This window comes from Pygoscelis adeliae, unplaced genomic scaffold (genome assembly GCF_000699105.1).
Source record: "Pygoscelis adeliae isolate BGI_AS28 unplaced genomic scaffold, ASM69910v1 Scaffold95, whole genome shotgun sequence".
Lineage (NCBI taxonomy): Eukaryota > Metazoa > Chordata > Aves > Sphenisciformes > Spheniscidae > Pygoscelis > Pygoscelis adeliae.
Window position 1 is genome coordinate 1,344,377 of NW_008824869.1, and position 13,262 is coordinate 1,357,638.

Below are 13,262 nucleotides of genomic sequence, written 5' to 3' on the forward strand. Positions count from 1 at the left end.
AGAAAATAGATGAAACAGAACGTGAAAGGCAAGTTCTTCTGAGGTTACTCGGAAGAAATGGGACTGAGTTATATCACGCATTCTTCCTTAAATTTCATGTACTGAAGGACAACTTAACCTACTTCAGACAGTTTATTCTTCCAGTGACATCTTTGTAGAAGAAAATATTTTGTTTCAAAGTGACTTAAATTCAGTGCAAACCTCTTAATACAGACTGTGTATTGTAGGAAAGTTTAATTGCTCACATGCATTATGTCATAATATCACCTCTTAAAGCATGTTAAAAAAAATCACTAGCTTTTTTGAAGAAATGGGTGGTAATGTCTTGCTCTTCAGATAACTCTTCCTGAACATTCAGGTGGTAAGAATATACATAAACTATACAATTCATTGAGACCAGAAAAAAGCAAAATTAAAAGTTTTCATGTACAGAGTAAAAAATTAAGATCAAAGATAAGTTTATTAGATTAGCTACCATATTTGGAAAAAACTTTCCTGATGTCAAACTAAGTGGATTCTTTTCTGTCCAGTAAGAAATGGCCTCACGCTGCAGCCCATAGCTGCTTATAGCTATGGAAGTTAGAAGAAATTATAGTTAGCTCATTTCAGCCAAACTTAATAATGAACTCAGAAATATTGGGAAGAGGCACCAAGAAGGGCAGAAATCCAGGCCCAAAATGGGGTTTTTCTTCTTCTATTTAAGGTCTTGCAGCTGAGCTATGGAAGTGCTGTAGAGTACATCAAAGTAGTCTGGTCAGTGAGGTTTCAACTGATCGCTCCTAGCATGCTTTCTGTGATCACCCAACTAAGCTTGGAGAGGAGGAAAAGGTCTTACTCGACTCTGTCTTACCACATCTACATTTGTTTAATGGTATTTAGCTGTTAATGACTGGATAAAGTAATACTAAGCAAACCATGAAAATGGTGTTGCTAAGCTAAGCTATACAGCGTAGCAGACTGGAACAGCATCACTCAGCTGAAAGGCTGTTTGCTACTGAGGAGGCAGTGTTCCCCTGGCGCGAGCGGAAGATTGCTTCCCTGCAAAGAACCCCAGGACAGACCTCTCCCTGCTACTGGCTTTTTGTCTTACCTAAAGCCAGAACTTTCTGCAAGTTACGGTCAGTAACAGACTGAAAACACATTCTTTCTTTGAAGGGTAGCTGTAGATCATCCTCTTACTCACTGGCCTTTAACTCATGTTTTGGAGCCTTTTCTGGAATTCTGGCATGGATATTTTCAGCAGTCTAAATTGAAGAATCATTGCACTTAGCAGCCAGGGAGCTCTTATTTCTGTCAGGGTATCATTGTTTTAGAAATGCTGCAACCAAAGAAACAGAGGGCTCCACCCTTGCTGCCGCTGGTAGGCTCAGGCTATCCTTCCTCTCCATCCCAATCATAAGCTGATGTGCAGTCATGGCAGAGTTGAAATGCTGTTCTTATTTTTCAGTGATTCCCATCAAGTCTGTCCTGCTGGATAGGTGAACAGCTGTATTCTGGCCGTAGGTATTGTGGTAATTTTGATTTTATTCTCAGACTTCATCATTACAATGTAGATTTACAGGCCTATTACTATTTAACAAACTTTTGGCAGAGGATTTCTTTTGAAAACAGAATAAAGGAAAGGAAGATTAGAGGTATGGATGGCTTTTTAATCGGATAAAGCCATAGCTTCCAGGCTGCCAGTGATGTCACTGACTCAGGAAGGCTTTGGAGAAGTCGTATTATCTCCCTTGAGACATTTTCTCTTTAGAGACTTTGAATTAAAAGATCATTGTGAATTTTACAATTAATAACTTTTAGTCCATGCAAATTTATTTTATATTTCAGAAATTGGTAGTTAGGAATGAGCTTTTTTCTCTTTCCAACATCATGAAGTGTTACTGATTTAATTGAAGAAAGCAATTTTCATTATGCTGATAATAATGCTAATGTTTTAGAGGGACTGCCTAGAATCCTTAAGTCAGCACTCAAGGCACCCTAATTACCAAGGAAAGACTTGACCTCATGTTTCTTTTAGCAGTTTCAAGTATTTGTCCTAAAGATCTCAAGAATGTTTATGAAGTTTCTACTCAAATCTAGGCATTGCTTTCCCGATGGGAAATTCAAAGATATTCAGAACTTCCAAATGGCATGGTTTGAAGGATTAACAGCCTCACTCGATCATAAGCAAGGATACAGGATTGTTTAGTGTCGCATTTTAATAACGATATCCGTATGTAATCTCTAAGTGACATTTTATTTCATTTCTAGTCTAAGTATTAACCGCAGTAGTAAAACCCAAATGTAGTGAATTGTACAGTTACAGTCACAGTTACCTTACCTTTTCATTTGCAGAAGTTAAGTGGTCAAATTAATACGGGTGACCTGTTTGGTTCATTTGGTTTTCTTCCCTGCAGTATCTGCCTTTTAGGAGCACACGATATTGCCCGGGGCTGCAAATAAAATGTGTGCGGGCTTTCTAGCCAATGCTGTGCAGCAGTGTTGTGAACGGCAGCTATTGGGACTGCCGTGGCCGTTGTTCCTTCCCCAGCAAGGTCCCAGTGCAGCCTCCAGGGATTGTCAGTGGGAGCTCCTGTAAGTGACTTCCACGTGGTATTTTTAAATTGCTGTTTTTCAAATTTGAGCATAGCAGCTGTGCTCACCATAGAGCCAAGGGTTAAAGGTTTTTCTTCTCCCATAATTGCTTTTAATCCTAAAACTGGTAGGTCTTTACTAAGGCTGCTAATATTTCTATGTGCAATTCAATAATAGCAGATGAGCAGAATTCCAGACTGCGAGTGCCAGGAAGCACATGTTACAGGTTTGATTTTGCTCTCATTGCAAAGGCCTGACTTCTAACATAACTCAGAAATCTGTTCATTGCCTAAACTAAAAAAAGCTGTCCGTGGATAATGCCCCTTCACAGAGGAAAAAGGTAATCATCTCCCACTCAAAAATATACCATGATATTTAGAAAAGCAGGGTGTATTTTAAATAATACCTTTTGAGAATGAAGGTCTCTTATTCTGGGACTTCCGCTGCTGAGGAACAAAGCAGTAATGTCTTTGATTATTTCATTAATACTGTTGTATTACAAAAACACAGTAAAATGTTTTAATGATTCCTTAAATGCTGATGAAGGAACTACTCAATTTTTTAGGGTGGGTTTTTTTTTGTGGGGGTCTTTTTGCTGAAAGGTAGAGAGAAACAAACAAAAATGTGTTTATGAATGTAAGAACAAAGAACAAGAATAATTAAATACAGTAGATGGTAAAATTTATGAAGAAAAATATGTTCCCTTATTTTGAAACTAATTGGATGTTCTGAAAGCTTGTCATAAAAACTGTTTTTAAACCATTAAAAACAGACTCTACTTTGAATTTTTTTCACAGTGTGAGTAAGTGTGGTTGTCTGTAATCATTAAGATAAATTCACTTGACTTCAGGTATTTTTTCCTCTTTCTATAAAAGCTTTGCTTTTGGAATCTCAGTGGAACTCTGTCTTTAAGTACAACAACGTTTTCTTTACACTTCAGTGTTGATATTGCTTCTTTTGTACTATTTGGCTTCACTAGAAATTAAAAAGATTTTATAGGTATATTGCTGAACTCGGCCCCTTTTATCGAGGATACAATGTAACACATCAGTTGCCTTTTACAGTATATGTAAAAACTAGATTAATGCTGTATTCGGTAGAAGACAACTCAACATTCAAATAGGCAGCCATCGTAGAAACCTTACTCTGACATATAAAGTTGCTTAACTAACACCTGATCTTGCTTACGTTTGACATATGGGTAAAACCTGTATTATGCTGTTCAGCATAGAACCAGGCAGGATTTGAAATTAAAGATGGCTGCCTGCAAAAGTTAAATGACCCTGTGCTTGACTTTCCACCTCATGCTCATGAAGGTGCTTTATCAATCCTGTCACAGCCTCTCACTCTTCTTTGCAAAAGTGCTTTTTTTGTGTGTCAAGGGGTTAAACTTTCTAAGCCAGTTGCACAAACCTCATTCCTCCTGCCCCGCTCCTGATAAACTTTTCCTTGCTTTACCAAATCACCAAAATGATTTGAGGAGCTTGAGGAAAGAGAGGACAAGCATTCCTGAATGTGCTATGATAATAATTTGTCAGGCAATTGCATGCCATGTCAGTGTCAGCAACTAGGCAGCCTTGCCTGAACCTTTTGAAGAACATAACTTCTTTTAAAAAGAGTTCTCATTCTTACCTTCTTTGACTGTGATACTTTGCCAGTGAAATATTCTCAGTGACCCACATTGCTGTGGGACAGCGTATGGCTTGTTTGCGCGTTCAGAAGCGTTGCTTCCAAATTGCATGTACCTTTCGGCTGGCATCAAATCTTCCAGGGCTGCAGCGCTGTAGTAGAGCACTGTTGGGTGACCTCTTGTAAGTTGAGTTATGGTAAGATAACTGCACCTTCTTTGGAGTTATCAGTACTGTATTAATTCCTCCTAACTACTTAATAATGTGGAGTTAGTAAACTTTTTACAATATTATCTCCATTTATTTTGCCACTGACAGAACAGTTTTGTTTTCATATCTCTGGTGGAAGGTTAGAAAGTTCAGTGCACAACTCCAGGAAGATGGAGCCACCACTCTCTCCGATTTGGTTTGCAATCTAATACCATCGTTCACTGTTAGTTTCACAGACTCAGAAGTGCTTTTTCAATTTGTAATTTTTAATGTTACTTTTCCCATCTACTCTCTTTTGCTTCTTGTTTTACTGCTGTGTTAAAGTTCCTGAAATAGTCTGCTGATTCCTCTAACATTTCATGTAAAATATATGTAAAAACTCCACTGATCTACTAAGAAGCAATAGTTTGGGACAAAGCAGAAGGGAAATTTGCAAGTGGAAGCAGAGATTATAGAGATCAAATGGAGAATTATGGGAGCTTATAAAAGCAAGCTCTCTGTCCTCTAGAGAAACTTTTCATATTCTACAAACAGCATGCCCACTGGTTCTGCTGGAGAAACAATGAATTACATGGAAGAGCATCTTTTGGCAGTATTGCTAATGCACTGCAAAGCAATTAGGATGTTAGCAGCATTTGGAAGGTGCCCATGTTCCAGGGACAGCTTTCTAATGCAGATGTGGTTTAAGATACTTTATTAGGATAAATGAAGGATAGAATTGAGGATAGAATTAAAAAGCAGTCTTGCATGTTCTCTGCCTTTTTATGCACATTTATTTGATAATTTTTAAAATACATGCAGTATATTTACAGCCTTGAGCAGTTTGTGTCCTGTAGTTTAGAAGTAACCTGTAAGACCAAAACACTAGCTTTTTACTTTTCTTTTTTAATAATAAATCTTCATATAAGTCATGCAAGTGTATAGGAGATCAGTCCCAAAATATGTTTTGGTAAAAAGAGAAAATGTCAAGCAAAACCAACCCCAAACACTGAACTGTTCTGGTTCTTAGGAACAGTTTTGAGCACACTGGGATTCCAGGATGTCAGCAATGTATTTAAGTATATTCAAAAAAGGTGTGGTGTGCATTTCATGATTAATTTTTCCAAGACTACCAGCCTATTATGTTTCAAGTACTTGTACACATACAGTTTGAGATATATATTAAAAGAAATCGGTATTGATCGTGTTTACGATGTAGGTATATCATCCTGACCAGAAATACTGAATCAGACTTAACTAGTTGAAAGAACACTAAAAGTACAGTGCAGACAAAGCTAGAGAAACTTGAATTGACACGTGAAACATCTATTTGCCTTTTTTAGTCTGGTATTTGTTTGCAGAGCATCAATTTACCTACTAATTGGATAGAGTTGGTGGTCTGCTAGCTTTTATGTTAAACATTGTAACCAATGTTAACTACTAAGAGAGCATCATGGTCCCTGGCCCCAAACATGGCAGCATTTTAAAGTATTTGTAAAGAGTATGTTGAGGTAATACCATGTTTTACCTGGGGATACTTGCAATTACTGGTGTACTTGGACATCATATTTTCATTTTAGAGTTATTTTTATCAATTTATATGCCATGGGGAGAATATAAAATATATATTGAAACCTTTTGGCACATTCAGATGGCAGATTATATTAGTATCTGCAAGTTCTTCCTAAGATGCAATGTATTCAACACACTCTCAAATACATGCTTAGGAGACACAGGCTTTATGCTGAAATACAGTTGGTTTTTATCTGTGCTTACTGTCAATACCAGTTCAATTGTTTCCATTGCTAACAATGAACAGTCATTTTTGTGGCAGTAGAAACAAACCTAAAGAACTCTTTGTAAATACTTGTTTTTTTCTGGTTTTTCCCTTAACTTACCAGTGGAGCACATCAGGTGGAGCAAAAGTGTAATTGGTCTATTGGGAAAGACTTGGGGGGGGGGGGGGGGGGGGGGTTAAAAGGGGGGAATGTGTGTATCTTCCATGCAAAACTTGAGCACAAAATTAACAGCCATCCATCAAATCTATTTTTGTAGAATTTTCTGTAATTCCAGTAAAGAACTGATTCAGAGCATTCTACCACTTTTAGGAGAGATCATTTAGGTAGTTACATGTGTTGTCCTGTTCCTGTCTAAGGTAGTTTCTCAGTTCTATTAAAACTTGAATTTTTAAATACTTGCTAGTTTAAAAACAAGAATTAAAGTTTATTCACAGCTCCTTTTTTTTTTTAAATATTTAGTTTACATTACTGCATAATGTGGTAATTGCTTCTTCCAAAAAATGTAAAGCATCATTATAGGTCTCCGTCACATCCATAATGCTGTCCCAAAACATTGCCTGTAAATTATCTAACAAATTGAGGTTGCTCCTGACAGTTTCTTTTTTAGTGTTTTCTCAGAGTCTTGATTCATTTTGAATGTGTAAACTCAACTTCTGGAGTAAGAAATTTTGCATCTGACCTCGTTTGTTAATACTACAAAAGGTTTTGACTTTCTTTTTAACAAAGCTTTAGGTACTTTACAGCTCATAATCAGAGAATATGAGACTGAAAATCTCATTGCTCTTTGGTCTCTATATTTTGTCTGCATGAGTGTATGCTGTGTTCCTCCTAAATGAGAAATAAATTAGCTTTGTCAGCTGAGGACTTTTTCTGGCTTTTATAATCGGGTGTTTAAAAGAATTGTCAGACTTTTCATTCTCTTGCTAAATGGAACAATTTGTCATCTTCAAGGGATGAATCATTTTTCTTTTTCAATGTTAATCATTCTTGCTGTGTTATAAAAGTCTTCAAGTATTTTAAAGATAGCTGCTACGGTAGTATCTAAGCAGTAAACATCCCTTCCCTGTATCTTGTCAGTAAGATTTGCTATTAGCTGGCATTTTCTGCTGGCGTTACGTGTTCCACTTATACTAATCACATAAAATCTAATGTTATAATCAGAAGTTGTAGTTGGTACATCAGTATCTGTCTTGTTCTGATTGAAAGTTTTGTCTGTTCTTTAAGCTTTTTTATTTATTTAAAGTTAGTGATGTGTCTAGATAGAGAGTTGCTGCTTAAATATTAATGTGCTTTTTTTACCTATTAATTTGTTCAAGTGAAGGGCTTAAATCTCACCTCAATGAAAACATAGTTTGTTTTCCATTTCTTTTGAGAATTCTGGAAGATGAAGATGGTAATCTTTATATTTGTCAGCACAATTTGCAATTTAGTCAATAGTTTGGCAGGAATCCATGTTTTGGGAGCCTTTCTAGTTTGTAAGGACCATACCACATTAATTGTTTTCATATGCAATGATTTTCAAAACTTGCCATATTTCTATGATTTATACATGCATTTTAAATGCCCTGCAACAGAAACGGGGCATGTATGTGTAGAACTAACTTAGTAATTCTAATATTAAATGGCATTCCAGACTTCAAAAGAATAATGTCATCTTTGTGCAGAGTGAAAGAAAAAAAGACATGGCAATAACTAGACTGCTAGTCTGTCAAAACTGTTCACGCAAAGTAGATTTTGAAAGACTATAAAAGTTCAGTTTGAGAGAGACATCTGTAACACTGAATGTTTATCAACCTAACTTTGTCCTTTGAAAACCTTAACATATTTTGTAGTGAGAACATAGTTTTAAACATATAACTTTCTGGAAAAGCATTGCTTTTGGAATGAAGGAATGTAATTTTAAATGTAAGACTTGCTGGAAAGGAGTTGTTAGAGCTGTAGATCTGTGCTGCCATTTGACTGTCAATTGCTGGCCACGTTGGCTACAGTGAGTATCTTCTAACAAAGCTATACAGGCATGGTGTTCCTGCCATCCCATCCCAAACTGTAATACTTAAACACTTGAGACTTTCTGTGTATTCTGTACACACCGAAAAATCCCTACCCGGTGTACTTTCCACACTTTTACCAGGTTCACTGTTGGCTTATGTCTAGCTGTCTTTTCAGTCTCCCTGACCCTGGATTGCATTCCATGATTCTTATTTTCCACACATATGACAACTTCTGGTCATGGGAAAAGCATTTTTGGACTAATGTAATTTGATTTGACGCAGCAATTCCTAAAGCTTCTACCTGAAACTGTCATCTGTGTTTAGATGCAGTAAGCTGGTATGTGGTTCCTTTTTTAATTATGGTTTCTTTACAGCTTTCACAATGAAAGAGCTGGGCATTAGACAGCAATGTTTCAGATAGTAAAAATGTACCAAGACAAGGGCCAATGGAAAAACAGCTTAAATTGTAGATCTAAGAAGCTTGCAAGTTACTCTTCATTTTGTATAGAAGTCATTCTACCCAAGGATAGCATAGCCTGGATTTTTAAATCCAGTTTTAAAGCTTGAGTTGTAGAACTCTGAAACAATTACATATTTAAAGAAATTGTTTTTCACAAGTATACTTTGTAAAAAAAAAAAAGTCCTTGCTTTCCCTTAAGCTGGCAAGTCTCCTCAAAATTATTATTTTACGATGTTTTAAAGTACTTCTTGCCTTTTTTTTTTCCCCCATTATTATTCCTTCTACATCATTTCTCTTTTGCAACAATATAGATTGGTAGAATCCTCAGTGCAGCACAAGATCAGGGAGAGAAAATCCTATCAGCAGCACAAGATAAGGGAGAGAAATTATTTGCTACTACCCTCAAACAGGAGTAGCTGAGTGCGGCTTGTAGAAAGATAATAAATCCCCCAAATCCATCTGTTTAGCAGAGGACTGAAGACAAATGCCACATACTCCATCTTTCTGAAGTCAACAGGAGTGTGATGGGAGTCACCTATGTGCTTGGTGAAATTGCCCTAATGGAGCACCTTCGTCATCTTGGGTCATATGCCTTTTCTCTCTCTGTTAGGACATCTGAAAAAGAAATGGAATAGGTCTTTGACTGTAACCTGAGCGGGGGGTAGCTCATGAGTATGATTTGCTTTTAATGATGGTTTCAGCAGTTCCAGACCTGTCAGAGCAAATTAGCATGTTCTTAGAGGAGTATCAAATCCCATGCTAACTTTTCAGAAGCAAAGGCCAAACAATTATTTAATCAAATGTGTAAACATTTTGATAGATTTGCCTTTATTAATTAGCATAAGCAGACAGTTAGAATGGGGTTCTGTACATGCCATTCCTTTCATACAGTATTATTTAGGAATACACTTCTTTAAAGTTATGTATCTATCAAGGAATACTTGTAAATATAAGAACACTTATTAGCTAGAGATTTTAATATGCCTTGCCCAAGTGATTCTATATAAGAGTATAAAATATATATAGTGTAAGGTATATGTTGTTATATGTTACAATAGTATAAAACATCTACCCCTTTAATTTCATAAGACAGCACTTTTTCCATAATACAGTTTCTTGTTTACAGCTGTTCATGTTGTTATAATAAAGTGCAAACACCTTCAAATGTGACTGTGTCATGTATGTGAGTATATGTATATCTATCTTAAGTTAAACATAGACTAAATATATTTAATTTTAACAGAAAATTGCTAGAGCTGTTATAGAAACTACGTTGAAGACATGGGGGTTTAATCTGAATTTTCAAGGAGAAGGTCAAGGAAAGTTGAAGCATATTCTTAATGATTATTTAAGAGCAATCCAATAATTATGAAAGATTCATATAGAATAGTCTGTTAGTGGATACACTGACTCTCCACTCTTTGACAGGTGGATGACATCTTAGGAGAAGGCAGTGATGAAAGTGATAGTGAAAAAAAAAAGCCAGAAGAGGAAGGTGAAAAACCTCAGATTAGTGCAACAGAGACTCTAGGAATGAAAACAGATCAGAGACCTGGATCATCATCGTCGTCATCATCATCGTCAAGTGAAAGAAGCTTAACAGGCAGTGTACCCAGGTATGAGTTTTTCAAATGTAAAAAGAAGCATTAATGATGATTCATTACATTCATGCACTATTCAGCATGCTTTTTGGCAGTGCAATCTTTATGTTGTTGTTAACCTCTGTATGTAGGTAATTTTTTTTGTAACTCTGTGAAATTGTCATGCTTACCTCTGCAATGTTTTGGGATTGATTCAAGGAAATGGTCATAGTAAATGTCTGTTGAGAACCAGGATATTGCCTGTTTTGAAAGAATTGAAGACCACTGAACTGCACTTATTTTAAAGTAGTCTTGATCCTGAATCAGATATAGGACAACGTTCTCTGCAGTGTTACTTTAAGTAAAATAAAGCATGGTTTTGGAAAGGTATGTCTTTTTCATCCTGAATTTTTGAGATTTTTTTATATGGGAAATTAATAAAAATGAGGTAATTGAGATGGTTTTCTGCTTTAGTCTCTTAGAAAGAAATTTAAACTTGCTAGTCTCTTCTGCAAAAATGATTTTAGTGTCCCACCATTGACTGTTGAATGATGACTATCAACCAATTTGCTAGTAAACTAGAACTTGATAAAATAAGTGCATATTTTTAAATACGTGAAGGAATGGTTCTTAGTTTGCAGCCCCTTAATAGTTTTTAAGCCTAACAATATAGAGAGAACAATGTAAGATGAAGATTGTAGCAGTTTTAATTTGGAATTGCTGGGGTCATCATCCTGTACCACAAAGTGCTAAAAGTGCGAACATGACTCTGATGTGCATTGTAGTTTCTTTCTGCTCTCATAACCAGCTCTGTTCTCACTCATAAGAATTTAAGCTCTAACAGTTTTTCCTTAATGGAGGATAATATAAGTAGTAGCACTTAAGCAACTTACATTATTTTAACTTTTGTGAGCTTTGTTCTAGCACACAAAGAATGTATGAGAGAAATTGCAAAAAACACCACAGAATGCAATATATAAATATTCACGAGGTGATTTTGATTGGGGTAGCGAGGTTCCTGCGTGTCAGAAGTTTACTGGAAAAACAGCTACATGGGAAGTTTGCACAGGCCTTTTAGTTTATCGTGAGTATGTCTCACCATTGAGCATCTTCAGAAAAACGTCAGTCTAAAAAGTATAAGAATTCAATCTGTCTCACATAGCTAGAAGAAAAATTCCTTCCTAAATGAAGTTTGGAAGAGGAAAGGCAAGCCAGTGATGAATATTTTTAGAATACCATTTGAAGCAGCAAGGCGTGGTGGTGGCATGTCACTGTTAATTCATCCTAATACTGTGATGTTTTGTTGTGTAGAAAATGCACCAAATTCTGAAAAACAAAAGGCAAAAAGAATCGTATTAAGGAACATTGCTTAAGGTTATTGCTAAATACTATTCCCCATGTATGGTTTAGAAAGATAGAGCAAGTACATTTGCAATTAACTTTTGCTCCAAATAGGAAAGTTCATAAGTAAGCTTGGCAATACTTCTGCACTCAGAAGCCATGTAGAGCTAGTAGTGTTGCTGCTAGAATGAAGTCTTTGAGAGGGCTTCTTAAGTAACTTTTCTATTTTTGACCTTTCTACCTCTTAAAAGTTTCCCTGTCAGTTTGTTAAATTGCACCCAGGATTGAACCTAAATGGAGTGCTGCAAAACATACTCACAAAGTGCTGGTTCAGATGCTGACCCAGTGTCTGCAAGGCAGGAAATTCTGCTTGATAGAAAGGAGCCTCCGCCTGTCATCCTAATTCCATTTTAAGTTTGAAGTTTTAAATTGATGTTTTCGTGGTTAGTCAGTGTTGTATGTGCTAAAGAGATACCGTACCAAAGGGGTAATGTAGGAACAGTTGTTAAACAGCAGGATTAAAATCTCCAGGACCTTAGCCCACTCCAACACAAATAGTAGCTACAGTTTCTGGGGGCCACATTTCTAAAAGCTAAGTGCTATACAAGCATGTATGTCCCAACAAGATTTGAAGTTTTTGTTCTGAATATTGGAGTCTGTGGGGTGTTAGGAGCATAATGAAGCTGAAGTTGTATTTAATAATTTTAAATTATTTCTGCTCTGTCATATAGCCTGAAGTCACGAGTTATTTGTTACCATGAACACTATCACCTCTTGCCACATTAAGAAAACAGAGGCTTTGTATTCTAAAGACTAGTCCCAACTACTCATTATGTAAATCCACCCTGGACCAGGTGTTTAAATCATTATTTCACAACTTGTTATGATCACCCTGATGTCCATATTTTAGTTATTAATGTTTCCGGAAAACTAAAGATGAACAAGAGAAAGGCAGTCCAAATATGATCCAGTACTCATGTTTTGGCTCAGCTCATTCCCAGCAGAGGTGAGCCCTGCAGAGACTGTAGGTTCCTGGTAAGCAATGCTCCATTGCTCCATTAAACCTTTCCAGTAGTTACTGACACTTGGAACCATAGCACTTACAAGATAGAAATGTAGCACTCCTGTTTAACATTAGTCTTCAGTCTTGAAACCTACAGAATACCTTGATCATTTCTCTGACGCCACTTCTAAAATTCTCATGGGTGGAGAAAAAAAAAATCTTTGAGAAATCAAATAGCTACTTTTTGAGAGGGGGAGAAGAAATGCAGCATCCTTCCTACATCCATTTACTTTTATGACTTCTGGTAGGTACCATGCAGTTAGATTGCAATTAGACAGCCTAGAGTTGTTTTAAAATCCTAGTTTCTTATGCAACTTAAAATGCTTGCCTTTATCTCACATGTCATATTAAAAGGGTACTGCATAGACCAAACAATGAATGTAAGTTTCATACTGTGTAAAAAGATGAAATAGAAAATAGTAAATTAAAAAAACGTAGTTGTTTATACTATTCACATTTGATCAGCCTCTTGTGATTATGATCTGCATAACAACAAAATACATTTGCAGCTTACTTTTATTTAGAAAATGTAACGGAGGTAAACAAGTTTTTATTCTTAAATGGTCTTGATCTTTGTGTAGATAGTATTTTTCTGAGCTGCTTCTCATCTAATTTTTTAAAATAAAAGAATTGTTTG

At 36.2% G+C, this 13,262-nt stretch overlaps 1 protein-coding gene across 1 annotated transcript in view; it reads left to right on the forward strand.

The window, feature by feature from the left end:
* Positions 1 to 13,262, forward strand: part of CTDP1 (CTD (carboxy-terminal domain, RNA polymerase II, polypeptide A) phosphatase, subunit 1) — a 125,115-nt gene that overhangs the window by 66,082 nt on the left and 45,771 nt on the right. Inside the window, 1 exon segment of the mRNA XM_009324475.1 lies at positions 10,070 to 10,257. Coding sequence (XP_009322750.1) covers positions 10,070 to 10,257 — 188 coding nt within the window.